The sequence below is a fragment of the Sus scrofa genome, chromosome 13 (assembly GCF_000003025.6).
Source record: "Sus scrofa isolate TJ Tabasco breed Duroc chromosome 13, Sscrofa11.1, whole genome shotgun sequence".
Lineage (NCBI taxonomy): Eukaryota > Metazoa > Chordata > Mammalia > Artiodactyla > Suidae > Sus > Sus scrofa.
In genome coordinates this window covers 99,937,202-99,964,784 of record NC_010455.5, presented here as the reverse complement: position 1 = coordinate 99,964,784, position 27,583 = coordinate 99,937,202, and the positions used below count along the sequence as shown (strand labels likewise).

Genomic DNA, 27,583 nt, shown 5'->3' with positions numbered 1-27,583 from the left:
TATCCTCCTTTTCCTGCCACCTACTCCAGTTGCCAACCATTTGCCCTCCCAAATACCTCTGGCATTCATCTATTTCACTACTAGCACCCTTGTCTAAGCTGATCCAAGTTTTTCTTGGTATAACCTCATCATTCATCTCCCTGCATCCGCTTTGTCCTTCATCTGTCCATTCTTCACACTGTAGTCATAGTGATCTTTTCACATATCACCGCCGAACTCTGACTCACTTCATTGAAGCCCATAATTCGTATCACTTTTAACACAAATATAAAAAACTAGATAAGAATGATTTCAAATAATCAGCAGAAGTAGTTATCATTGCTAAGAAACTTGAGAAACTTTTATGTATTGCCTTCATTTCCACTTCCTACAGATAGTTCTTTAACCAGTTGGCATATTTTTTCCTATTGCATATTCATTCAGCAGATATTTATTAAGCATCTATCATACCAGTTGTATTTAAATATTACATGAAGATCTGCTTAAAACAACAACAACCACAACAGTCTTTTTAGGGCCACACCCATGGCATATGGAAGTTCCCAGGCTAAGGGTTGAATCAGAGCTGCAGCCACCTGCCTATGTCATAGCCACAGCAATGTGGGATCCGAGCCGCATCTGTGACTTACACCACAGCTCACAGCAACGCTGGATCCTTAACCCACTGAGCGAGGCCAGCATCCTCATGGATACTAGTTGGGTTGATAACCCACTGAACAACAAAGGGAACTCCCACCAACAGTCTTTTCGTGAAATATCTCATCCTTTTTATTGACTTGTTTAAAAGGGCTGCCGAATGGGACAAGGACAAATGTTGTAGTTAAAAATGGAGGCTTTGGGATAAAGTTTGATTTCTGGTTCTGTACTTATTAGCCCCATGATCTTGGACAAGTTACTGAAGCTCTGTAAGCCTCAATTTATTTGTGTTTAAAATAGTGGCAATAATAAAAACTACATGTTTGTTGTCAGTATTATTAAAATAGTATGTGAAAATCTCTTAACATCGTCTGACCCATAGTAAGCCTTCAGTGACTGGTAGCTATTATTCATTCTTCAGGTATTTATTTGAATGTCTCTAGCATGCCAGGTTTTAGGCACTTGGGGATACTGCAATGAACAAAAGCAGCAAATTTCTGTGATAATAATTTTGATTCTAAATGATATGTCTAATATAAAAAGTACAAGTAAGAGGGATAAATATTTGGACCTAAAATAGGAATCAACTTATAACAACATAATCCAAAGAATGGCCTAATTAGAGAGTAGAATAATTCCCATCTGCAAATATATTAAAACATAGGATGAATGATAAAATTATGTGATTGATTGTTTGAGTAAAAGACTTCTACATGCCTATTTATGTAGATGGTGGTCTTTTTTTGAGGGGGGAGAGTGGGCCACATCTTCAACATATGAAAGTTCCAGGGCCAAAGATGGAAGCCATGCCATTACAATGACTTGTGCTGCTGCAATGACAATGCCAGATCCTCAACCCACTTTGCCACAAGGGAACTCTGATGGTGGTCTTTTTAAAAAGACCTTATTTTCTTTTCACATGTATTTCCCTTTTCTCCTGGGAATGAGTAATCATTCTCATAAACTAAGACTTCCAGAACTGGTTTATATTATCAAATAGGGTTTTGAGGTTTGTTTGTTTTTTCTTTTTTTTAATATTCAGTGTTGTATATATCCCAGGCAATTCTGTCAGGGCTTTAATTTGTCTATGTCTTCTAGCAGCAGGGAAAGCCCACATTGGGTATCTTTGTAGACCAAAGCTGTACTAAATGGTAGATTGGGCCAGGGGGGAGTGGGGTGGTGATTAAGCTGTCTAACAGTTTGGATTTATTAAGTCTTAATTACCTTCATCTATCCAGTTCATGAGGTGCAGCAGAGAGTGAGATATACTGGTGTGAAGTTCAGGAGAGGTCCTAGGCATTGAGAGAAAGCCTTTGGAGTAGTTGAGGCCATAGTTATGGCCGAGGTTACCTGCAAGAAGTTAGAGAATGAAAAAAGAGGCAGCAGGCATATTTCTCCTGGAATTCAACACTTAATGGTCTGGTTGAAGAGGAGGACTCAGCAAAAGAGAACAGAAGGGAATAAAAAAGATAGAGCTTTAAAACTATTTATTATCGAAATTTTCAAATATGAAAAAGTAGAGGAAATAGTGTAATGAATCCCCATGTACCCAATACTCAGCTTTCACAGCCATTGATTTGTAAATAATCTCTGTTCCTCCTCTATCCCTACCCACAATTTTTAAAAAGCAAATTCCAGTCATCATTTTATTTTATCTATGAATATTTCAATATGTATCTCCAAGGCTTTTTAATCCAGCCACAATATCATGATCACACTTTAAAAAGTTGATAATTTTATTCAGTGTTCTTATCTCTCAGATTGTCTCGTAAATATTTTGTTTTGTTTTATGGTTTGTTTGATTCAAGGGACAAGCAAGAGCCATACATTGTGATTGGTTGATACTTTCTTAAATTTCTTTTAATCTATAGGTTCTCATTTCTTTTTTGTGTTTTCTTACAATTTTCCCCTCTGGGCCTGTAGAAGTTCCCAAAATCTGGACTTTGTTGATTGAGTCTTTGCCGTGTCATTTAAAACTTGTTCTTTTGCCCCCAAGTTAGCTGTGAATTGATGTTGAATGTAGAAACTTGATTACATTTAGGTTTAAATTTCTTTTTTTCCTTTTGATTACAGATCCATCAGAATTGGTATTAGCTGTATTTTCACAACAGGTCATTTTTTGTGTGAGATGTTAGCAACCTTTGATATTCATTGACCAAATCCATTATCAATTATGATGATATTCTAATTCTATCCTTCCAGAATTCCTGAGGGATAGAAGTATTGGGTGATAAATATATTAGATTGCTTTTAGTATCCCTGAATTTCTACATTTGCTTAAATCTTCTGTTTGAGAAGCATAGTGTTGCTGGTTTGTGCTTCTCATTTATATTTGAATTTGAAAATTGCCTGCAACCTAATAAAATGCAATTCTTGAAGGGCTACATGTAAGCAAGTTATCTATTTGACATTTACTTTGGACATTTGGTGGTAATCTGTTTTCAGAAACTGAAGTTAAGGGAGGTAGAAACTAGAAACTCCAGGTATGCATATTAATCCTTTACGGAAGTATTAATAAAAATAGTATCTGTACTTATACTGTTATAACAAGTGATTTTGCTTCATTCAAGCTATGCAAAAAAATTATACTTTGAAGTTATAACATCTTTTTATATAACTTCCTTCTATTTAAAATCAGAGAGGATATATGGATTTTTTCCAGCCCCATAATCTAATGTTACATTTGTTTGGTTGCCAAATAACCATTTTAAAGCTAGAGACATACTGTTCCCATAACTCTTATATAATTTGGAGTAAATTCCCTCCTAAGTGTGGTAAAGAAACATTTTTTACCCAGTGTGTGCTTTTAGAGAACATTTAAAATAGCACATATCATTTGAATGTTTACTTTTAGCCTTTCTCTTCAATCAGATAATTAATACATATTTTATAATAGTAATAATGACTATAATAATAGATAATACTTAGTATCTAGAATGTAAATGCAAAATTAGGCATCATATTTTGTCCCTTCTACATAATTAAGTATATTGATGTTCCATGACAAAGTATCACTTTGGAATTTTTGAAAAGCTTTAACCCAGAATAGATGCTTGTGTATTCCCCACTTAGAACACTTCTGGTTTTGCGCAGTCAAGAACTCCTTCTCCCATCATGTACAATCATAAAGAAAAAAATGGGAAATGAAACTTCTGAGGTGCTAAAGGGGTGGTTCATCCTACTTTCCACTTGCACATACATCACTGGAATCAGAACCTTGGGATATATTGGGGAGGGGGGGTGACGAAAGAGAGTTAGAAAGATTAAGACATCTTTACTTCTATTTCTCATCTTTTGAGCCTCTGTTTTTTGCTATCTCCTGTATCCTACTTTTGTTCCTCTCTATTCTAGTACCTCTACCTTTTTTCCTATTTATCTTTTTCTCTGAAAGACTTAAAATCACAGAGGAATGAGGGCACTTTGTGAGGAGTTTGTGATGAGTAGCAAATACTGACACTTGGATTTAGCAATATTGTTTACGCCAGTATATTTTTGTAAGAAATCATTGCACTGGAGTTCCTGTCGTGGCTCAGCAGTAACGAACCTGACTAGGATCTATGAGAATGCGAGTTCTATCTCTAGCCTTGCTCAGTGGGTAAAAGGATCTGCCATTGCCATGAGCTGCAGTGTAGGTCACAGACTTGGCTCAGATCTGGCGTTGCTGAGGCTGTGGTGTAGCCGGCAGCTATAGCTCCAATTCAACCCCTAGCTTGGGAACCTCCATGTGCCGCACCTGTGGCCCCGAAAAGCAAAAAAAAAAATCATCATACTGAATTTTGGCATTATCATTGTGTTACACATGACTTGCATTCATAATTTTTCATATTAAGTCTTTAATATCTCAATTGTCTATCAGTTGTCACTTATTACAGACATAGTATCTAAAATGCTTTTTTTTTTTTCTTTCTTTTTTTGCTGCACTGCAGTATATGGAGTTCTCAGGCCAGGGATCATATCCAAGCTGCAATTGCAACCTGTGCGCTGGGCTGGGGATTGAACCTACATCCTGGAGCCACAGAGATGCTGCTAATCCTGTTGTGCCGCAGCAGGAACTCCTAAAATACTTTTTAAAGTGACTAGTTTACATCAAACCAAAGCATGCTAAGAATGAAACACATTTTCCTACTGAACACATTGCAAAAATTCTAGTTAGTAGTCAGTTTGTCTAAAACAACAAGTTTATAATAGTTGACTGATAAAACATGACTGGTCATATTAGAAAGCAAGAGAACTTGAGAAAAAAGGTATTTTGACTATTATGATGACCATTTCCCATACTTTAAAACCAGCTGAGGAGTTCCTGTTGTGGCGCAGCAGAAACGAATCTGACTAGGATCCGTGAGGATTCAGGATCATCCCTGGCCTCACTCTTGTGGGTTAAGGATCCGGCGTTGCTGTGGCTGTGGCGTGAACAGTGTAGGAGAGCTATACTCTACTCATTTGTTCCTGACTCACTAATATGAGTTATGCACAGGATCACAGGCTGAGGTGCTATCCACAGTCTACATGTAAAAATAGCCCTGGAACTGAGGGATAATCTTTTCATCTTCCTCCAAATTATCAATATATAGATTTTGTGTCTTTGGTGTTATACTACTGATTTTTAGCAATTCATTTAGTTGTTGTCTGCTATTAAATAATATATTACTTTTTAAAACCTTAGTTATATAGGTAAATAGATATTAATTGGATTATAAGATTTAAGTGGCTGTTAACTTTTCATAAGAATCGAAGGCAAAAGGCATTTTGTCAGACTTTTATTATCCCTCAAATTTTATTTTCATAGTATTTTAAATATTACTGTACTAGTAATTTAATATTATAGTATTTAGTTGAATTATTAACAGAATATCATTACAGTGTTACAAAAACGCTCAAGATAGTCAAACCACTTACAATGGGGAAGTTCATTCACTTGAATTTTACTGTGATTTCAATGAATTTTCCAATCAACATTTACCATACATAACACTGTGTGGTACTCACCAAAGAGAAATGAAACCCAGATCTCCCTTCAATAAATGTATAGGTTAGTGGAAGGGATAGATTCATAATGATTATAATACACTGTAAGCAGGGCTGTAATAATAGTATGTATAAAATATTATGTATCCAAGATAAGATATAATGGTCATTTATTTCCATAAGAAGAGCTGGTCAGGGAGAATAGATCATGTTTGGTCTGGACCCTGAAGTATAAATTGGAATTTGCAAGATGAATAAGGTAGCGAATGACATATTGAGGGAACAGCACAGACCCTTTGTCCCACCCTCTCACCCCCAAACTCTACTGCCGATAGAGGCTAACTCAGCAATGCTGATAATCTGTTTTATTTCTCATTATAGGGCACTTGAATTGGCAGTAAAATACAAAACACATGTTGATACAGTGCTTGCTTACCGTCAGAAGTTTTTAGAGACCTTTGGTAAGCAGGAAACTAATAAGCGATACCTGCAGTATGCAGAAGGTGTAAGTATTATGCAGTATTTTATAATGTGTGTCTTATAAGTACATATTATTTAACTTAATGAGACAAAATCTAATACTTCTCACCATAATCTATTAAAAAATCTACTTTTTCCCCTTCTATGTTACCATCTTACATTTTGACTGTATAATTATATTACTGAATATTTTTCTGGAGTCATTGCCATGTTTTGATTAACTCATGTCTGTTTTTATAATATTCAGCTTGTGTTAAGGTTGTGTATTAACTGAAATTTTTAGAAAAACAATAGAAATGGCTGGGATAAAGGCTTCTTATACCTCAATTTTGTCTTTCACCAGCTACCCTTTCTGCTCCAGGGGGTAGATATAAGCACAGAGGGCAGTAGCCAGAAAATGAATACTCTGTCACTTTGCAGATTCTAGGGAGTAGGCTGCAATGCGAGAGGTGCCTAGCCTAGGTAGACTTCACTGCCTAGAACCAAAGAAGGCTAACAACCCCTTTGCCTCTCAAGTTCCTACCAGAATTTAAAGTTTCATCAGTCCAGTTAGAAAATAGCCATTCCAGTACATATCAGCCCACAAGGAGAGCCAGAACAAGAGAGTTTGTCCCAGGGCAGAAATGATTGTGGCCACCTGCCTAGATCCTTCTATACTCAAACAGCAGAAATGGAGCTCACCTCTGGCCATGCAGATCCAAGAGACTTGTAATCCCAAGACCGGGCCAACCTTACTTCCAGCTCTGTGAACCAGTTGATTTCTTTACGCTTTTATTCATTCATTTATTCAAAAAATGTTTAATGAGTACTCACCCTAGGCCAGGCACTACGTTGGGTATTGAATCAGATATGGTTTCTGCCTTCGTGGTTATAGAGCTTATAGACTATGTGGGAGTACTCTTCCTTGGGGACAGAATAAAATGGAATGTTATGATTCATCGTAAGAGGCAGAATATATTAGAGGAAGCTTGAGAAGTGGTAGAGAGACAAACCTACTAAAGGCAACATTATCCATTTGCTTTACTTAGACTATTGAGTGTCATGATCCACATTTCTGAACTTCAGAAGTTTTCAGGGTAATAAAGCCTTTGGGGCCAGTCTTAGTTCTGCAGTGCAACTTCTGGATCCAGAGTAGACACAAGTTGTGGATTTCCTGGTGGAAGGGACATATTTATAGAAGCTCCACAAAAATTGTTTTGTTTGATTCAGAACTATTTACTATTGATATTAATCCTTTGGGAGTTTGGGCTCTGAGGGCTTCCCTCTAATTCACAGAATATGACAGCAGCCACCACCACTACAGTGCTCAGCACCCAGAGAACACCAGTCACTTAATCTTATTTATATCAGTTTTGAAAATATGAGAGTATGTTAAAAATGACACCCACCTTGGAGTTCCCATTGTAGCTCAACAGTAACGAACCTGACTAGGATCCATAAAAACGTGGGTTTCATCCCTGGCCTCGCTCAGTGGGTTAAGGGTCCAGTGTTTCCATGGACTGTGGTGTAGGTCACAGATGCGGCTCAGATCCGGCATTACTCTGGCTGTGGTTGTGGCTGGCAACTGTAGCTCCGATATGACCCCTAGCCTGGGAATTTACATATGCAGGTGATGCCTTAAAAAGCAAAAAAAAAAGAAAGACACCCACCTTAAATTTACTTTATTGTATAGTTTTTAAGTGAATTGATACTCCACTGCTTCCTCTTCATTATCATTGTCATCAATATTTTTTTCACTATGTTCACATTAGGCGCTTTTGAGGACATAGAAAATGTAGTTTTACCCTCAAGGAAATAATATATCAGATAGTAAAAACTTAACATTCTTATCTTCCTCTTCATTATATATGTATTCAATTATTACTAAAATATAATACCTCAACACAGGAGTAGCAACGGTGTTCAAAGTGGAATAATCAGAACAACATGGATTTTTTTTTTCGAATTTTGTTTTCTTCTCATCCTGAAACTATATAGGTTACTTTGACTCCCTTTGGCACTATGTTCTCGTTTCCTACTTTTCTTCTTCATCGATGTAATTTGGAAGTTAACTAGAAATCATAAAGCTGTATTTTAAAATTATCTTTGACTTAAAAATTATCATAGCCAAAATTGTGATTGTATAAACTCTTTATTTCAGAACTAAGAATTGCATAGAAAAAGATAATTTTAAAAACACTGAGGGAGGAATTCTTTTGTGGCACAGCAGGTTAAGGATCAGGCTTTGTCACCGCAGTGGCTCAGGTCTACTGCTCTCTGGTCCAGGAACTTCTGCAGGCACAGCCAAAAAAAAAAAAAAAAAAAGAGAGAGAGAGAGAAAAGAAAAGTGGAAAAATTAAATAAATAAAAACACTGAGAAATTTATAATAGAATCTGGTGAATTCAAATGGGCTCACAATGCATAACATAAAAATTTATGAAAAGTGAAGTTTAACATGCATTCATATTTATAAGCAATGAAATGTCATTTGGACATTTCTAGTTTAAAATATGGAAATCTGAGATCTGTACACGGTGTACCATCTTCTAAGAACCCATGAGAGTTATTATACCTGACCTACAATGGTGTTCAGTAAGTATTTGTAAAATAATTTTTAAGTCTGAATCTACTGAATACATACTCTGTGCAAGAAGAAAGTATAAGAATCAGGAAATGTTTAAAGCATTATGCTAGGAGAAAGGGAAAAAACAGTGAATTTTCTATACAGTAGAAATTGACAAAACAATGTAAATAAACTGTAATAAAATTTTTTTTTAAAAAGAAAAAGTGAAAAACAGGAGAGAAAATAAATAGTGAGAGATTGTTAAGTGATAGATCATTTGCTCAGTAATTAGTTACCTTTTATTCGTTCAATATTTATTGAGTGCCTCCTACAGACAATGTACTCTCCTTGGTGTTTGGGATATAGTAGTCAACTTGGCAGACACTGACTCTCATGAAACATATTCAAATAGAGGCGATAGTTAAGCATACAGTTAATTGTTAATTTCAACTGTGATATTCGCCTTGAAGATAGTGTACATGGTCCCATAAGTCTTTACGAATGGGAAACCTGCCTTACAGTGAGGGGATCAACAAAGATTTTTCTAAGCAAAGCAAATGCTATTTGAACTGAGCTCTAGAGGATGGATAGTAGAGTCTGACTGAGGGTGGACGTGGGGATGGACATGTTCTAGGGAGAGGTAAGTCTCTAAAGTGGGAAAGAGTAGCAAAGCACAAGGGAGATTGACCTGAGGGTTTCATAAGGCAAATCAGGTATATTGAATTTATGTGAAGATTAATATAAAGTTATTGAATGGAAGTAACATGATCACTTTCCCTTTTAAAATCCCAGTTCCTAAATAGAGACAGAAACATAATTTTCTACAAATCTTTTTTGCCCCCTTTGAGAGTTGTGTACTTAGTATTTGTTAGTTTTTATTTAATTTAATTAATTTATATACCCCACAAAATTATCTCTTTTGGGGGAGGGGCTCACCTGTGGCACGTGGAAGTTCTCAGGCTGGGGTAGAATAGAATCAGAGCTGCAGCTGCCAGCCTACACCATAGCCGCAGCAACGGAGGATCCAAGCCGCATCTACAACCTATGCCACAGCTGTGGCAACACCAGATCCTTAACCCACTGAGTGAGGTCAGGGGTCAAACCTGCATCCTCATGGATACTAGTCAGGTTCTTAAGCCACTGAGCCACAACGGGAATTCCCACAAAATTAGCTTGAGTAGGATTTTGTCAGTCAATTAAATGATATGATAATAAGAGCACATGTGTGGGGTCTTCAAAGAATGGTGAAGGAGTATGTGACTGCCCTGGGTCCTGGGCCCTGTCTGGCTGGAATATTGATGGGACCAGATAGAAGAGTTTTACTACTGTGTTAGTAGACTTTATAATGAAGGCAATGGTGAGGACTTGGAGGTTTGTAATCAAGAGAATGACTTGAGGAGTTCCCGTCGTGGCTCAGTAGTTAACAAACCTGACTAGTAAACATGAGGGTGCAAGTTCAATCCCTGCTGGCCTTGCTCAGTGGGTTAAGGATCTGGCGTTGCCATGAGCTGTGGTGTAGGTTGCAGACACAGCTCAGATCCTGCATTGCTGTGGCTGTGGTGTGGGCTGGCAGCTATAGTTCCAATTCGACTCCTAGCCTGGGAACCTCCATATGCCATGGGTGTGGCCCTAAAATGACAAAAGAAAAAAGAGAGAGAGAATGACTTGAAAGATAAATTCTGACATGGAAGATGGATGAGAGGTGAGGGTGGTGACTAAGAGACCAGTTGGGAGGTTACTATAATATAGTCTCACCAGGAGGTAGAATGGATAGGATTAATGTAAGAAAAAAATCAGTAGTAGGACTGATTTTAATAGGGCTTTGGGAGTAGGAGGAGAGGTGGTGAGGTGAGGCATTTGAGAACAACTTCAAAATCCCTAGTATGTGTGACTAGGAGAGGAACATGAGAATATATGAATTTTGGAGCTTTTGAGTTTGAATACATGAAAATACGCCATTTGAGAGATGGGATTAAGATGGCAGAATAGAAGGACTGGAGCTCAACTTCTCTCCTAAAAACAACGAAATTCACAAATAAAGACTGAGCACACTTCACCAAAATGGACCAGAAACCTTAAAAAAGATACCCTACTCCAGAAGAAAAAGAGGAGGCCACATCAAGAGGTAGGAGGGGCGATTTCACGATATAAACAACCCCATACCTCCTGGGTGGGAAGCTCCACAGACTGGAAACTAACTGGTTCACAGAGACTCACCTACAGGAGTGAGAGTTCTGAGCCACACATCAAACTCTCACGTGTGAGGATCTGGCACAGGGAGAAAGAGCCCTGGAGCATCTGGCATTGAAGGCCAGTGGGGCTTGTGCGCAAGAGCTCCACGGGACTGGGGAAAATGGAGACCCCATTCTTAAAAGGCGCACACAGACTTTCACATGCACTGAGTCCCAGGACAAAGCAAAGTCTCCAACTGAGTCAAACCTGACTGCAGTTCTTGGAGGACATCCTGGGAAAACAGGGGTGAATGTGGCTTGTTGCGAGGGAAGGACATTGAAAGCAAAGCTCTTGGGAATATTCAGCAGCAGTGCCTTTTTCTGGAGGTGGCCATTTGGGGAAAATCTGGCCCCACCCGTCAGCCAGCCGCTGAGAAGCCCCAGGGCAAACAGCAACCCAGGTGGGATCACAGCCCTGCCCCTCAGTAAACAGGCTACCTAAAGACCCCTCAGGCACACAGCTGCCTCTAATCCCATCCAGAGACTAAGCCCCACCCACCAGAGGGATTAGAATCGGCTCCTCCTACCAGGGGGCAGGCATCAGCCCCTCCCATCAGGAAGCCTACACCAAGCCCCCATACTGACTTCAGCCACAGGGGGGCAGACATCAGAAGTAAGAGAGGCTACAACTCTATTATCTGTAAGAAGGTCACCACACCAAAAACCTATAAAAATGAAAAGACAGAGAACTATAACTCAGATGAGGGAGAAAGAAAAAACCCCAGAAAAACAGCTAAGCCATGAGGAGATTCTCAGCCTCCAGGAAAAAGACTTTAGACTGTTGATGCTGAAGAAGATAAAAGACATTGGAAATAAACTGGAGGCAAAGATGGATAACTTACAGGAAACACTGAGCAAAGAGATACAAGATATAAAACAAACAAGAAGAGATGCAAAATACAATAACTGAAATAAAAAATTCACTAGAAGCAGCTAACAGCAGAATACAGGAGGCAGAAGAACAAATAAGCGAGGTGGAGGACAGATTAGTGGAAATTACGGATGCAGAACAGAAAAGAGAAAAAAGATTGCAACCAAATGAAGAGAGTCTCAGAGAACTCTGGGACAACATTAAATGCACCAATATCCGTATTATAGGGGTGCCAGAAGGACAAGAGAGAGAGAAGGAGACAGAAAAAGTATTCCAAGAGATAATAGCTGAAAACTTCCCTCACATGAGAAAGGAACCATTCATTCAAATCCAGGAAGCACAACGAGTACCATACAAAATAAACCCAAGGAGGAACACCCCAAGACACATATTAATCCAACTGACCAAAATTAAAGACAAAGAGAAAATCTTGAAAGCAGCTAGGGAAAAGAAACAAATAATAAAGAAGGGAACCCCGATAAGGCTATCGGCAGATTTTTCAACAGAAACTCCGCAGGCTAGAAGGGAGTAGCATGATATACTCAATGTGATGAAAGGAAAAAACCTCCAACCAAGATTACTCTACCCAGCAAGGCTCTCGTTCAGATTTGAAGGAGAAATCAAAACCTTCACAGATAAGCAAAAGCTGAGAGAATTCAGCAACACTAAACCATCCTTACAACAAATACTAAAGGAACTTCTATAGACAGAAAAGAACAAGAGAAGAAGGAAAGAAAAAGAGCGGCAAAAACAAACCCAAAGTAATTAACAAAATGGCAATAAGAACATACATATCAATAATTACCTTAAATGTGAATGGACTAAACGCCCCAACCAAAAGACATAGACTGGCTGAATGGATACAAAAACAAGACCCATATATATGCTGTCTTCAAGAGACCCACTTCACTTCTAGGGACACATACAAATTGAAAGTGACAGGATGGAAGAAAATATTTCATGCAAACGGGGATCAAAAGAAAGCTGGAGTAGCAATACTCATATCAGACAAAATAGACTTTAAAATGAAGAATATTTTAAGGGACAAAGAAGGACATTACATAATGATCAAAGGATCAATCCAAGAAGATGTTATAACAATTTTAAATATCTACGCACCCAACACAGGTTCACCACAATATATAAGGCAACTGCTAACAACCTTAAAAGAAGAAACTGACAATAACACAATCATAGTGGGGGACTTTAACACCCCACTTACAGCAATGGACAGATCAACCAGACAGAAAATCAATAAGGAAACACAGGCCCTGAATGAAGCATTAGACCAGATGGACTTAATAGATATTTATAGGACATTCCATCCAAAAGCAACAGAATACACATTCTTCTCAAGTGCACATGGAACATTCTCTAAGATTGACCATATCCTGGGCTATAAATCCAACCTGAGTAACTTTAAGAAAATTGAAATCATATCAAGCATCTTTTCTGACCACAATGCTATACAACTGGAAATCAACAACAAGAAAAAAACTGCAAAAAATACAAACACGTGGAGACTAAACAACATGCTACTAAACAACAATGGATCACTGAAGAAATCAAAGAGGAAATTTAAAAATACAACGAAGATAGGACACTCCAAAACCTATGGGATGCAGCAAAAGCCATTCCAAGAGGAAAGTTTATAGCAATACAAGAAAACAAGAAAAAGCCCAAATAAACAAGCTAACTTTACATCTAAAGCAGCTTGAGAGAGAAGAACAGACAAGACCTAAAGTTAGTAGAAGGAAAGAAATCATAAAGATCAGAGCAGAAATCAATGAAATCGAAACAAAGAAAACCATAGAAAAGATCAATGAAACGAAAAGTTGGTTCTTTGAAAAGATCAACAAAATTGATAAACCCCCAGCTAGATTTATCAAGCAAAAAAGAGAGAGGACTCAAATCAATAAAATTCGAAATGAAAAATGAGAAGTAACAACAGACATCACAGAAATACAAAGGATCGTAAGAGACTACTATATGCAACTATATGCCAATAAAATGGAAAACCTAGAAGAAATGGACAAATTCTTAGAAAAGTACAATCTTCCAAGACTAAACCAAGATGAAATAGAAAAGATGAATGGACCCATCACAAGAACTGAAATTGAAACTATGATTAAAAAACTTCCAACAAACAAAAGTCCAGGACCAGATGGCTTCACAGGCGAATTCTATCAAACATTTAGAGAAGAGCTAACACCTCTCCTTCTGAAACTATTCCCAAAAATTGCAGAGGAAGGGATACTCCCAAACTCATTCTATGAGGCCACCGTCACCCTGGTACCAAAACCAGACAAAGATACCACCAAAAAAGAAAACTACAGGCCAATTTCACTGATGAACATCAATGCAAAAATCCTCAAGAAAATACTAGCAAACCGCATCCAACAATACATTGAAAGGATTGTACATCATGATCAAGTGGGATTTATCCCAGGGATGCAAGGGTTCTTCAATATCCACAAATCCATCAGTGTGATACACCAAATTAACAAACTGAAGAATAAAAACCATATGATCCTCTCAATAGACGTGGGAAAAGCCTTTGACAAAATCCAACACCCATTTCTGATAAAAACCCTTCAGAAAGTGGGCATAACGGGAACCTACCTCAACATGATAAAGGCCATATACGATAAACCCACAGTGAACATCATTCTCAATGGTGAAAAGCTGAAAGAATTCCCACTGAGATCAGGAACAAGACAAGGATGTCCGCTCTTGCCACTACTCTTCAATATAGTACTGGAAGTCCTAGCCAGAGCAATCAGAGAAGTAAAAGAAATAAAAGGAATCCAAATTGGAAAGGAAGAAGTGAAACTATCACTATTTGCAGATGACATGATACTATACCTAGAGAATCCTAAAGACTCTACCAGAAAACTGTTAGAGCTTATCCACAAATTTGGCAAAGTTTCAGGACACAAAATCAATACTCAGAAATGGATAGTGTTTCTATATACTAACAATGAAGAAGCAGAAAAGGAAATTAGGGAAGCAATCCCATTTACCATCGCATCCAAAAGAATAAAATACCTAGGAGTAAACCTACCTAAAGAAACAAAAGACCTGTACTCTGAAAACTACAAGCCACTGATGAAAGAAATCAAAGATGACACAAATAGGAGTTCCCGTCATGGCGCAGTGGTTAACAAACCTGACTAGGAACCATGAGGTTGCGGGTTCGGTCCCTGCCCTTGCTCAGTGGGTTAACGATCCGGCGTTGCCGTGAGCTGTGGTGTAGGTTGCAGACGCGGCTCGGATCCTGCGTTGCTGTGGCTCTGGCGTAGGCCGGTGGCTACAGCTCCGATTCAACCCCTAGCCTGGGAACCTCCATATGCCGCGGAGGTGGCCCAAGAGATAGCAACAACAACAACAACAACAAAAGACAAAAGACAAAAAAAAAAATAAATAAAGATGACACAAATAGATGGAAAGATATACAATGCTCTTGGATTGGAAGAGTCAATATTATCAAAATGACTATACTACCCAAGGCAATCTACAGATTCAATGCAATTCCTATTAAATTACCAAGGACATTTTTCACAGAACTTGAACAAAATATTTTAAAGTTTGTTTGGAAGCGCAAAAGACCCAGAATAGCCAAAGACATCCTGAAAAAGAAAAATGGAGCTGGAGGAATCAGGCTCCCGGACTTCAGACTATACTACAAAGCAACAGAAGTGACAGCATGCTACTCTCACAAAGACAGACATATAGATCAGTGGAACAGGATAGAAAGCCCAGAATTAAACCCATGAACTTACAGCCAACTAATCTATGACAAAGGAAGCAAGACTATACAATGGAGAAAGGACAGCTTGTTCAATAAGTGGTGCTGGGAAAACTGGACAGCCACATGGAAAAGAATGAAATTAGAACACTCCCTAACACCATACACAAAAATAAACTCCAAATGGATTAAAGACCTAGATATAAGACCAGACACTATCAAACTCCTAGAGGAAAACATAGGCCAAATGCTGTCTGACATAAACGACAGCAACATCTTCCCAGATCCACCTATCAAGAGTATTGACAATAAAAAGAAAAATAAACAAATGGGACCTACTCAAACTTCAAAGTTTCTGCACAGCAAAGGAAACCCTAAACAACACAAAAAGACAACCCACAGAATGGGAGAAAATCTTTGCAAATGAATCGACCGACAAGGGATTAATCTCCAAAATTTATAAACAACTTCTGCAGCTCCATACCAAAAAAACAAACAACCCCATCAAAAAATGGGCAGAAGATCTAAACAGACAGTTCTCCAAAAAAGACATACAGATGGCCGAGAAACACATGAAAAGATGTTCAGTGTCACTCATTATTAGAAAAATGCAAATCAAAACCACAATGAGGTACCACCTTACACCAGCCAGAATGGCCATCATCCAAAAGTCTACAAACAATAAGTGCTGGAGAGGGTGTGGAGAAAAAGGAACCCTAGTACACTGTTGGTAGGATTGTAAATTGGTGCAACCACTGTAGAAAGCAGTATGGAGATTCCTCAGAAAACTAAACATAGAACTACCATTTGATCCAGCAATCCCACTCCTGGGCATCTATCCAGAGAAAACCATGACTCGCAAAGACACATGTACTCCAGTGTTCATTGCAGCACTATTTACAATAGCCAAGACATGGAAACAACCTAAATGTCCTTCGACAGAGGAGTGGATCAAGAAGAGGTGGTACATATATGCAATGGAATATTACTAAGCCATCAAAAAGAATGAAATACCAGCATTTTTAGCAACATGGATAGACCTAGAAACTATCATGCTAAATGAAGTCAGCCATACAATGAGACACCAACATCAAATGCTTTCACTGACATGTGGAATCTGAAAAAAGGACAGACGGAACTTCTTTGCAGAACAGATGCTGACTCACAGACATTGAAAAACTTATGGTCTCCGGAGGAGACAGTTTGGGGGGTGGGAGGATGTGCTTGGGCTGTGGGATGGAAATCCTGTGAAATCAGATTGTTATGATCATTATACAACTACAGATGTGATAAATTCATTTGAGTAATTTAAAAAAAAAAAAGAAAATACGCCATTTTTTGAGTTTGAAGTCCCTCTGGGATGGACCCAATCTAGACGGAGATACCTAGTGGGCAGATGGAAATATCAATGTGAACATGGAAGGGTATTGATAAAGGAAGAATCAGGACTAGATAAATTTAGGGTCATGACCATTTAGGTATAATTGAAGCTGTGAGTTGATGAAATCTCCTAGGGAAAGTATGAAAAAGCTGTGGTTGGAACCCCCGTGAACCCTGACAGGTAAGAAGTTACCAAGAGGAAGGATAAAGGAGAAAAAAGACTGAGGACATTTAGAAAGGAGAGCAAAAACCCATTGTACTGAGAGATTTTTCAAAGAGCTGTGGTCAGCAAGGTCCAGGGACTGCTCGGACATCAGGGCCTTTTTCATCCCTGTCAGTGTGCTCTTCCCCAGATATATCCATGGAGTCACTCACTCATCTTCAGGTCTCCATGTCCACTTCTCAGGGTGGCCTTCTCTGATCACTTTATTTGAAATACAACACCCGCCCCCACCCCTAACTCCTTCCTTGGCACTGTTTACCTCCTCTGTTTCTAGAACTCTTACCACTATTTGTTTTTGTTTCTTTCTCTGTGAAGGCAGTGATTTTTATCTTTTTGTTCACTGCAGAATCCTTGAGCCTAAAGCAATCCTGGGCATATAGGGAGCGTTAAATATTCACTGAATGAGTAATTGAGTCATAGAGATGGTGTTTAGGATGAGGAATTAAAACACTTCGTGGTGGTGTTAGTAAAAAGTTTCTAAAGGGTAGCAGGAATACAGTCATATTACGGTGGTCTGGGGAGAGGAGGTGAGTTGAGAATGAAAAGGAGAATGAAAGTGGTAGATTGTAGAGAGACAGAATAGGGAGGGAAGGGTGAGGAGAAGCAACCAGTGAGGAGAAGGAAATTGAAATGTGTAGGAGATGATTGAAGGCAGATGTGCTAAAGAGTCGAAGAGATGAGATCAGGGACTTTTATGTGAAAAGGCTGTCCTGAGACAGAAGGGAAGGAGATAAGGATGGATACAGATGTACCTGCTTTTGTGAAAGGAAGGAAATTAGGTGAATTCATGCCTTCTGACCACTATAGTCTCTGTAAAGTAGGAATCTGATTTTCAGCGGTGGAGGATGGAGAGCCATTGGATATGATTTTGAAATTACTTCCATGTGACTAAGAAGAATTGACTGGCTAGGGACTAGGATAAGAAGTGCCAAATTGTATTAACACTCTGTAGAATAGAAAAGGCTGTGTTTTAGTGTAGAAATCCCTTGACAGCTGTCATGAATACATCCTTATCTAAAACCCACTATTAAAAACACTCTTCCAGAGACTAAATTATCAGATGAATATTGTTCTAAAACTGGACAAGTGCCAGAGTGAAAGTGAAACATTTATTTTCAGTGGGATAGCTGTCACTGACACGCTCATTTGTACTGTAACAAATAACTAATATAGATGTCATCAATCTACTTGATTCACGTCTGGTACAGCCAAGCAACAGTTGTTTAGTGTTATCATCAATCTATGGTTTTATTGTGATTGATTGAGAAACATATATAAGTCAATTTAAGGCTGGAAGCAGGCCAAGGCATTCATCAAGTTTTGTCTTTCTATTTGCAAATGTTTTCTTAAGATGATGATTTCTTAAGATGATGTTTTCTTAAGATGATTTAAAAAACATCAAGTTCTGGCCTGATTGAAAAATGAGTCTTTCAAATAATCTAGTGTTTGCTCTGCCTTTCAATGAGCTGTCACTTGCATCTTAGCACAGGCATTTATATTCTGTAAGAAGGATTCTTTTAATGCATCTATTTTACATATTATAGACAAGTATATGGAATGATTATCTTAAAAAACTGACCAAAAATATCCCCAAATTACTGCATGAAAATACAGAGAAAGGAGAGTAAAAAAGAACCAAGTACTTAATTCACTCTACTGCCAGCACAAAATAAAGACTTGAAGTCCTGTTAAGGTTAAATTAGTCTCAGTTACTTAAGATAAACCTGTTTAAGCAGCAAGTGGTATCGCAGTCTGCGATAATAAGGCTTATTCCACTCAGGTCCCCTACATGGAAGTGAAAGCCTGTTCACCTTTGGCTCAATCTCAGGAGTTTGGGTTTATTTCAAAGTGTTAGTTTAATCTAGGACCCAATTTTTCCCATCTCTTGCCTGAGAGGACAGACGTTCCTAAATTAGTGCTGACCAAAGTTTTTAAAACAGTAGAATGTTTTTTCCTAAAGAAATTGTTTATAGAACTTAGGGCAGAGTCCACTTCTAATGCCAACACTAATGATTTAGAGGAGGGGCAGGGCTGGATTTTGGGGGACCTGATGGTTGACTGGAAACAGATAAAAATGTTATCACTTTTCAGTTATTCTTTTTATATTTCTTTCAGCCTTGCTTTCCCAGTACTTCCTCTAATATCTTTCATCATTGTCTTACTACTGTGTCTTCATGTTATTTTAAGAGTTGTTGCAAAGGAGGCACTTTTGCAGACTATACTCTGGGGAAGCAAATGCACCCCTATCTTTCTTCATAGGTAGGCGTCTAATGGAAACTTCAATATATAAACAGTGAAGAGCTGACCCATTTGAAACACGGCCTGATGGCCAGAGCTGTCCATTTTCCCTCTTGTTTGGAGGAGAGCTGTCCACCTTTACCTGCCCCTCCCCTCTGGTCCCTGAGGCATTGGAGCAGAATCCTAAGGCCCTGTTCGACTCTTTATTTTATTTTATTTGAGTATAGCTGATTTACAATGTTGTATTAGTTTTAGGTTTAGAGCAAAGTGAATCAGTCATACAATATAAATATATCCATTCTTTTTTCCCATATACGTTATTACAAACCATTGAGTAGATTTTCTTGTGCTATATACTAGGTTGACATTAATCATATATTTTATACAGTAGTGTATATGAATAAGTTCTTTCGTATCTTTTTTTTTTTTTTTTTTTTTTTTTTTGGCTTTTGTCTTTTTAGGGCCACACCCAAGGCAAATGGATGTTCCCAGGCTAGGGGTCAATTGGAGCTGCAACTGCCGGCCTGCCCTACAGCCATAGCAACTCTGGATCCAAGCCGTGTGTGCAATCTACACCACAGCTCATGGCAATGCTAGATCCTTAACCCACTGAGAGAGGCCCTGAACCAAACCCACATCTTCACGGATACTACTTGGGTTCGTTAACCACTAAGCCACGACGAGAACTCCAGTATCATTTTTTATTATGTCCACATATAAGTGATATCATATGATATTTGTTTTTTTCTGTCTGACTTACTTCAATCAGTATGATAATCTCTAGGCCCATCCATGTTGCTGCAGATGACATTATTGCATTCTTTTTATGGCTGAGTAATATTCCAGTGTGTATATATACCACATCTTCTTTATCCATTCCTCTGTCAGTGGACATTTAGGTTGCTTCCATGTCTTGGCTATTGTAAATAGTGCTGCAGTGAACACTGGGGTGCATGTATCTTTTTGAATTAGAGTTTTCTCTAGATATATGCCCAGGAGTGGAATTGCTGGATCATATGGTAGTTATATATTTAGTTTTTTGAGGAACCTCTATACTGTTCTCCATAGTGGTTGCACCAATTTACATTCCCACCAACAGTGCAGGGTTCCCTTTTCTCCACACCCTCTTCAACATTTATTATTTGTAGACTTTTTAATGAGTGGTATGAGGTGATACCTCATTGTAGTTTTGATTTACATCTCTCTTAATAATTAGTGATGTTGGAGTTCCCGTCGTGGCTCAGTGGTTAATGAATTCAACTATGAACCGTGAGGTTTCAAGTTCAATCCCTGGCCTTGCTCAGTGGGTTAAGGATCCGGAGTTGCCATGAGCTGTGGTGTAGGTTGCAACTTGGATCCCTAGTTGCTATGGCTCTGGTAGTCTGGCAGCAACAGCTCCAATTAGACCCCTAGCCTGGGAACCTCCATATGCCGTGGGTGCGGCTCTAGAAAAGACAAAAAAGTAATAATAATAGGTAATGATGTTGAGCATCTTTTCATGTGTCTTTTGGCCATCTCTGTGTCTTCTTTGGAGAAATGTATCTTTAGTGGAACACCTACAACTAGATTCTGGTCTTTTGTATCATTGAGAATCTTGGCTATTTATTGTGATAATTGTCCTATTAGGTCTTGTTCTTAATGCTATTTTATTTTATTTTTTTGGAGCATTGTTTCCTTTTTTCTTGCTTGCTTTCTTTTTCTCTAATCTTTTGGAAGTCATACATTCTATTTTCATTTACTCTTGATTACTTTGGGGTAACAAAAATGTCGTATAAGATATAATCATCTTTTTTTTTTTTCTTTTCCTCTACTGCAGCTGCAAATAGATTGGGAGAAAATCAAAGCCAAAATTGAAATGGAAATTACTAAAGAACGAGAACGATCATCAAGCAGCCAGCCCAGCAAGAATTTCAGTCTAAAGCACTAAATGCCATGCTTACCTTTAAGTTTTACCTTTTGAAACTGATTCTGATTAACCAAGGATAAGCATGTTTTCAGTGCTAAAGAAAAAGGCAGAATCTTGAAGTATAAGTACTTGCTGTGTATTTAATACCAAAAGTATATTCAGAAAGACTAAGTACAGAATAATGATGTAATTTGATGTAATTTTATATTTTTAGTATAATAAGCAGAAAAACATTCCTATATATTTATGATATATCCATGTGGTCTTGCTTACATTCCAGTTTTCTGTCCATTATTTTATCCCTGAATCTTCAGTATGAACAAATATTAATGCTGATAATAAAACATTGAACTCTTCAAAATGTATGTTGTCATTAATTTCTATTTGATCTCTAAATTGTATTTAACTTAATATATTTATTTATTTTTGTCTTTTTAGGGCTATACCAGTGGTATATAGCGGTTCCTAGGCTAGGGGTCCAATCAGAGATCTAGCCACTTGCCTACGCCACAGCCACAGCAACTTGAGATCCGAGCCATGCCTGTGATCTACACCACAGCTCACAGCAACACCAGATCCTTAACCCACTGAGTGAGGCCAGGGATTGAACCTGCGTCCTCATGGATACTAGTTGGGTTCATTAACTGCTGAGCCATGATAGAAACTCCTGATCTCTAAATTTTAAAGTGCTCCAAAAATTTATTTATATAACACAAAAGATTATTTATGAAAATATAGAACAATACACATATTCATATGCCAATATTCATAACAGCATTATTCACAATAGGAAAATGATGGGCAAAAAAAGATGTCCATCAATACATGAATGGATAAAACAAAATGGGGTTCATATACACAGTGGAACATTATCCAGTCATTAAATAGAATGAAATTCTGAGACATGCTACAACATGGATAAACCTGGAAAATACTATGTGAAGTGAAATATGCCATATACAAAAGGTCAAATATTGTATGATCCTATTTATATGAGGCAAGTAGGTAAAATAGGTAAGTTCATTGAGAAAGAAGGGAGACTAGTAGTTGCTGGGGACTTTTGGGAGGGAAAACTGTGGAGCTATGATTTAATAAATACAGAATTCCTGTCTGACATGAATGAGTTCGGGAAATGGATAGTGGTGATGATTGTGCAACATTATCAATGTCCTTAATGCCACTGAGTTGTACACTTGAAGATGGTTAAAATGGTAAATTTTGTTATACATATTTTACCATAATTTTAGAAGTATATCTAGAATGCACAAGAAATATTTTCCTCATTCCTCTTCTGACTTGAGAATGTTTAGGCACTAGGCCCTTGAGTCTGAATTTGTGAAAATCTCCTTAAATGATTAACCCGTTTGACTATCCTTAATTCAATATGTCCCCAAATTATTTTTACCACAAAAGCTTTGAAGATTAACGCAAATAATCCTTAGAAATTCTTCCATGAAGCCATTTTTGGAAATGGTATATTGCAGAGTGGGTACATGTATTTGCATGGGGAAGTGATTACCCTTCACTCCTGTTTTAATTAACATAGTTAGGTTGTTTTTTTTAATAAAAATGTTCCTGACTTTTCAACATATTCCTTTTCCTTTCTGGTATGTTGGATTGTTTTGTTCTTCATCCTGATACTGGTTACAAAAGGTATGTTCGGTTTGTGAAATATGATCGAACAGTTTACTTGTAAGTTGTACTTATATGTTTATACATGTTTAATATGTTATAATAAGTTTTGAAAGAATAATGGTTAAAAGGGTAAATTTTATATTATGTTCATTTTACCACAATCAAACAATATAATGAAATATGTCTGCACTCTAACAACAGTTCTTGATAACCAACTGGGTGCCCTACTGTTCATTTCAGTTCTGACGCTACCCAGAGTCAGTGTGGGCCCCACAAGTTAAAGGACAAGATCCTCAACTCCCGACTGCCCTTGTTCAGTTGCCAACCTCAAGTAGGGACCTAAGGATACCCACACCTCTCTGATTTGGTTACAGATTTGAGTTCCTGTCACCCCCTTTAGGTTTGATAATTCAGTAGCATAACTCACCAAGCTTGCTGAAACTCATTTTCTTTTATAATTTTTCAATAAAAGATACAACCTAGGAAAAGCCAAATAGAAGAGGTGTGTACAGCGAGGTCTAGGGGGAAGGAGAGGTCTGGTGGAGTGGGAGACACAGAGCTTCCCTGCCATCTCCTCATGGATCTGCATGCTATCCTCCTAGTACATCAATGTGTCACCAACAGGGAAGCTCCCCCAGGCCTTGCTGTCCTGGATTTTGTGTCAGGGTTTTATTATGTAGGTGCAGCTGATTAAATCACTCAGGTGGCTAAAAGTTTTAATCCCCCAATCATGTGGCTTTTCTGGTGACCATCACTCATTCTGAAGCTCTCTAGCTCCCTCCTTCAATACACACACACACACACACACACACACACACACTCATTCTGAAGCTCTCTAGCTCCCTCCTTCAATACACACACACACACACACACACACACACACACTGTGCTTGCCTGCGTGCTGCTTAGCATAACAAAGATACTCCTTTCACTCAGGAAGTTCCAAAGGTTTAGGAAGCTCTATACCACTCCTCCCCAAGATCAGATATATTCTTTATTATATCATAGATTTACCATAGATTCTTTATTATATCAAATACTGCTTCCTGGTCTTTGATCATGGCATCTTTTATAGCAAAAGGAACATGCTTGACTAAGCATTACAGATACAGCAACATTTGGAAGAGTCAATGTGAGGTAAGGATAGGAAGCTTAACTCAGTTTCCCAATGCCTTTGATTGTCAAGATCGACATTTTCTTTCCAACAATGCCAGTATTATAACACATCACATTATAGTAGATATAACCTGAAAAATAAGTCAAAGATACTCACTTCCCAGAGTCCCAACCAGTCTCTGATAATCAGCCCAATCCATCATCATATTGGATGATGGTATGTCTCAGGGCTTTCATTCGATCTTGTCAGGTTCAAAAGTAGGAGTGGTCTCAACAATCAATATACTAGGACTTCATAATTTCAGGCATTTGGTATGATTGAGCTTAAGAGACAGTATAATTTCTTGCTCTGACCTTCCTTCCAAACATTAACATTGGATTTCTCTCATTGCATAACCTAGTTTATTCATTCATTTACCCTTCAGTATTTGTGATTTCTCCTCTCTGTTTGTACCAGACCTTCACCTTGAGAGGGACATCAGGTTCAGCCAATGTGCTGGTCCAGACCACAGGCAGAAATATGAGTCTAGCAAATGCCTCTGCCTCAGTCCACTCCCATCCATATAGGAGGGGGTTACCTAGGAACAGAATTAGTGGGCTGGTTCTACTAAGAGGCAGTATAACTGTATCCACTGTTGGCCCCAATATTGCCAGACAGGGTGTGCCAGAAAGCACACCCACCCCAGCAGGCCCTTAGGAACTCTGACCTAAAGATTTTTAAACAGCTACAGTATGTTGGGCAGAAATCATCCCTGCTTCCAGCAACGTAGTTGCAGCATTGGTCCAGGAAGCACTACATCAAGTAGGAAAAAAGAAAGTTAAGGTGATGTGGGGAAGAAAGAAAAAAGTATAGTTGTCACACCAGCATCCTCACCCACCCTTTTGTCCCCACATTCAGAATAGCAGAGTATTGAGTGAGTAAACTCCCGTAGCCCCCGTCACGTTGAGAGTGCCACACATTCGTGAAGGCATGTAAACCGACCTTTCATGCCTCTTTCTTCCCCCATGTTAGACAACCAATGTTTTGACTGCCTATTCTAATTCTTTATCAAACTGTGACTCTGAGAAGAAATCTCTGCCCGTTGTTGGACATGATGGCCTGTAAATAGTGCTCCTTGGTCTGAAAAAAGGTGGTCCAGAGAGGTGCAGTGTTTTCTGTTCCAGTTCTTTTGCAGTTCTCTGAGCACCTGCATCTACCCCTGGAGAAGGGGTGATGTGGGGGTGAGCAAAGCCCCATTCAGAGCTATTCCTGTCAGGACCCACTTCCATCCTCTAGGGCTACGGACATCAGCCTAACTTGCCAGCTCTGTACAAGTACTTCCCCCAAAGAATCTGCCTCAGAGTCTCTGTGTCTCATTGTTTTCTTTGCCTTCCAGTGTTTAAAATTCCTCCAAATTGGGACAAATAAAGCAGAGTTTTGAAGGACCTTTAATGTTGGTGGTCCAGCAGGAGGTCCTCCTAAATTTTAGTAGTTCTGTATTAAGATTTTTGTTTCAATTCCATCAATATCCGTTTTATTCATCCCATTTCTTAATAACGGTGAAAAGACTTCCACACCACTGGACTGAGTCCCTTGATTCTCCCATCTGTCTTTCTCCACTTTCTTGTTACTTCAATTGCCAAGACCAGCTCAGCAGGTGAGAGCTGAAGAACGGCTGCTGTGAAACTTAAGAAAAAGTTAACAAAAAACAAGACACAGAGACATTTATCTTAATTAAAGGTGGGAACCAGAGGACTCAAGGTCTCAGGGACCAAGAGCGCTGCCTCAAGAAACCACACTGCTTTTATTGTACTCTTTAGGATTACATCAAGTGCAGAGGGGGTTGTTTGTGCAGGATATAGTTTTTTTATTATTTTAACAGTTCTTTTATTATTTTAAAAGTCACATAGCTGGTAATGGTTAAGCCTTTATTCTGACCTTTAGGCATTTAACAATCATTAGTGTTTGAGGAAGATTGGCGTTATCTGTTTCTGCACAGCATCTAGAGAATCATCATTGTGCTTCCACAAAGGGCATGCCTATCTGGGGCAACCCACTGTGCCTAGGTTTGCACCTCATTCCCCTTGCTGATGCATATTCTGCTTAAGACTGCTCATAAACCCCCTGGGGCCATGAGGTTCCTCTTTCTCTTATTTTAACAGGACATATCATGCTGTGCAAATGGCATGCCAATCTGCACAGGTCCAGCATGCCTAGACCAATGCATTATGTCCTCATTCAGCTGACCACATGAAAAACTTATGCCTTTTGGTCTTTGTTCTTGAGCTTGTTATTTACCAGCACTGCAACTGTTTTTCAAGCAGGAATATGGGGTAAAGTAAAGCAGGACAAGATGGAGTTTTCAGCATAGAAAATAGAAGCAAAGAGGCTAAGAAAAGATTGTAGAAACATGTCTCCCAACATTCAATGTTTTTAGTATTTGTAAGACCCATATAAGAAAGCTGAGGGAGTAAATCTGATAAAGCTTCTCAGCCTTTTGTTCAATTTTGCAGCAGTAAGACTACATAGGGGCCCATGGAAAGGGGGCCCCCTTAATCATAGCATTTACCATGATTTTGGGGGGCAGGTGACTAGCCCCATCATCATAAAGCCAGTTCCACCTAGTTTGTATATAAAACATATCAGCCGATTTATCTGGGGTATTCCACCTGGCATTTATGTGGAAACCTGGGAATTCTCCTTCTTAGGGACAATACACTTTGAAACAGCTTTTATTTAGTCCACTGGGCTGGATGTTCCCTTGGAAATCACCTGCTGTGAGCCAGACTCATTTCTAGCCTTCTGTGACTGTTCCATATGAACTGTGGGCCCTATATTCACCCAAACGTGTGCTTCCACTCTGCAGTATTCAAAACCAAATAAATTGCCCCTAAATTTGTTACTCTTACAATCCATTTTAGTAAAGCTCCTGCAGGGAACCAATGAAACTGATCCACAAAAATGAGACAACTCCTTCACACTGTACCTTCTGATTTCAATAGTTTCTTGGTTTTGCCCTCCCTCACCCCCACATGGACCTTCTTGGTGACCAGAGGTCTTGAAGATATTTCTATTATCCCAGCATAGTTTTTTCTTTGGGGGCAGATTTGAGGATAGTGGCCATAGCCCTGAACTTGGTTCTGGACCAAGATCCACCCCAGCATTCTCTTTCTTTTTCATTCTCATTTTAGCATTTGCTAATAACTATAGCCAAGGGATTGTATGTTTAGTATATTATTACTTTGCCTTTCCTTAAGTATTCATATACATAGCATTACATGTTGGAATGTAATCTCATAGAAATTAAGTAATATTTATAATTTGCTAGAGGATTAGAATTTTTATTTTTATTTACTTATTTATTTATTTATTTATTTATTTATTTCTCTTTTTGCCTTTTCTTGGGCCGCTCCCGTGGCATATGGAGGTTCCCACGCTAGGGGTCAAATTGGAGCTGTAGCCACCGGCCTACGCCAGAGCCACAGCAATGCGGGATCTGAGCTGCGTCTGCAACCTACACTACAGCTTAGGGCAATGCCGGATCCTTAACCCACTGAGCAAGGCCAAGGATCGAACCCGCAACCTCATGGTTCCTAGTCGGATTCGTTAACCACTGCGCCACAACGGGAAC

The 27,583-nt window shown here is 38.7% G+C and overlaps 1 protein-coding gene across 2 annotated transcripts in view; it reads left to right on the top strand.

Annotated features, from left to right (window-relative positions):
- The window catches only part of IFT80 (intraflagellar transport 80), a 134,946-nt gene extending 113,364 nt beyond the window's left edge, over positions 1-21,582 (top strand). For both annotated transcript variants that reach the window (XM_021069731.1, XM_021069732.1), the window contains 2 exons: positions 5,983-6,106; positions 21,132-21,582. In XM_021069731.1, coding sequence (XP_020925390.1) covers positions 5,983-6,106; positions 21,132-21,242 — 235 coding nt within the window. In that variant the 3' untranslated portion in view covers positions 21,243-21,582. The remainder of the gene's footprint in view (positions 1-5,982; positions 6,107-21,131) is intronic.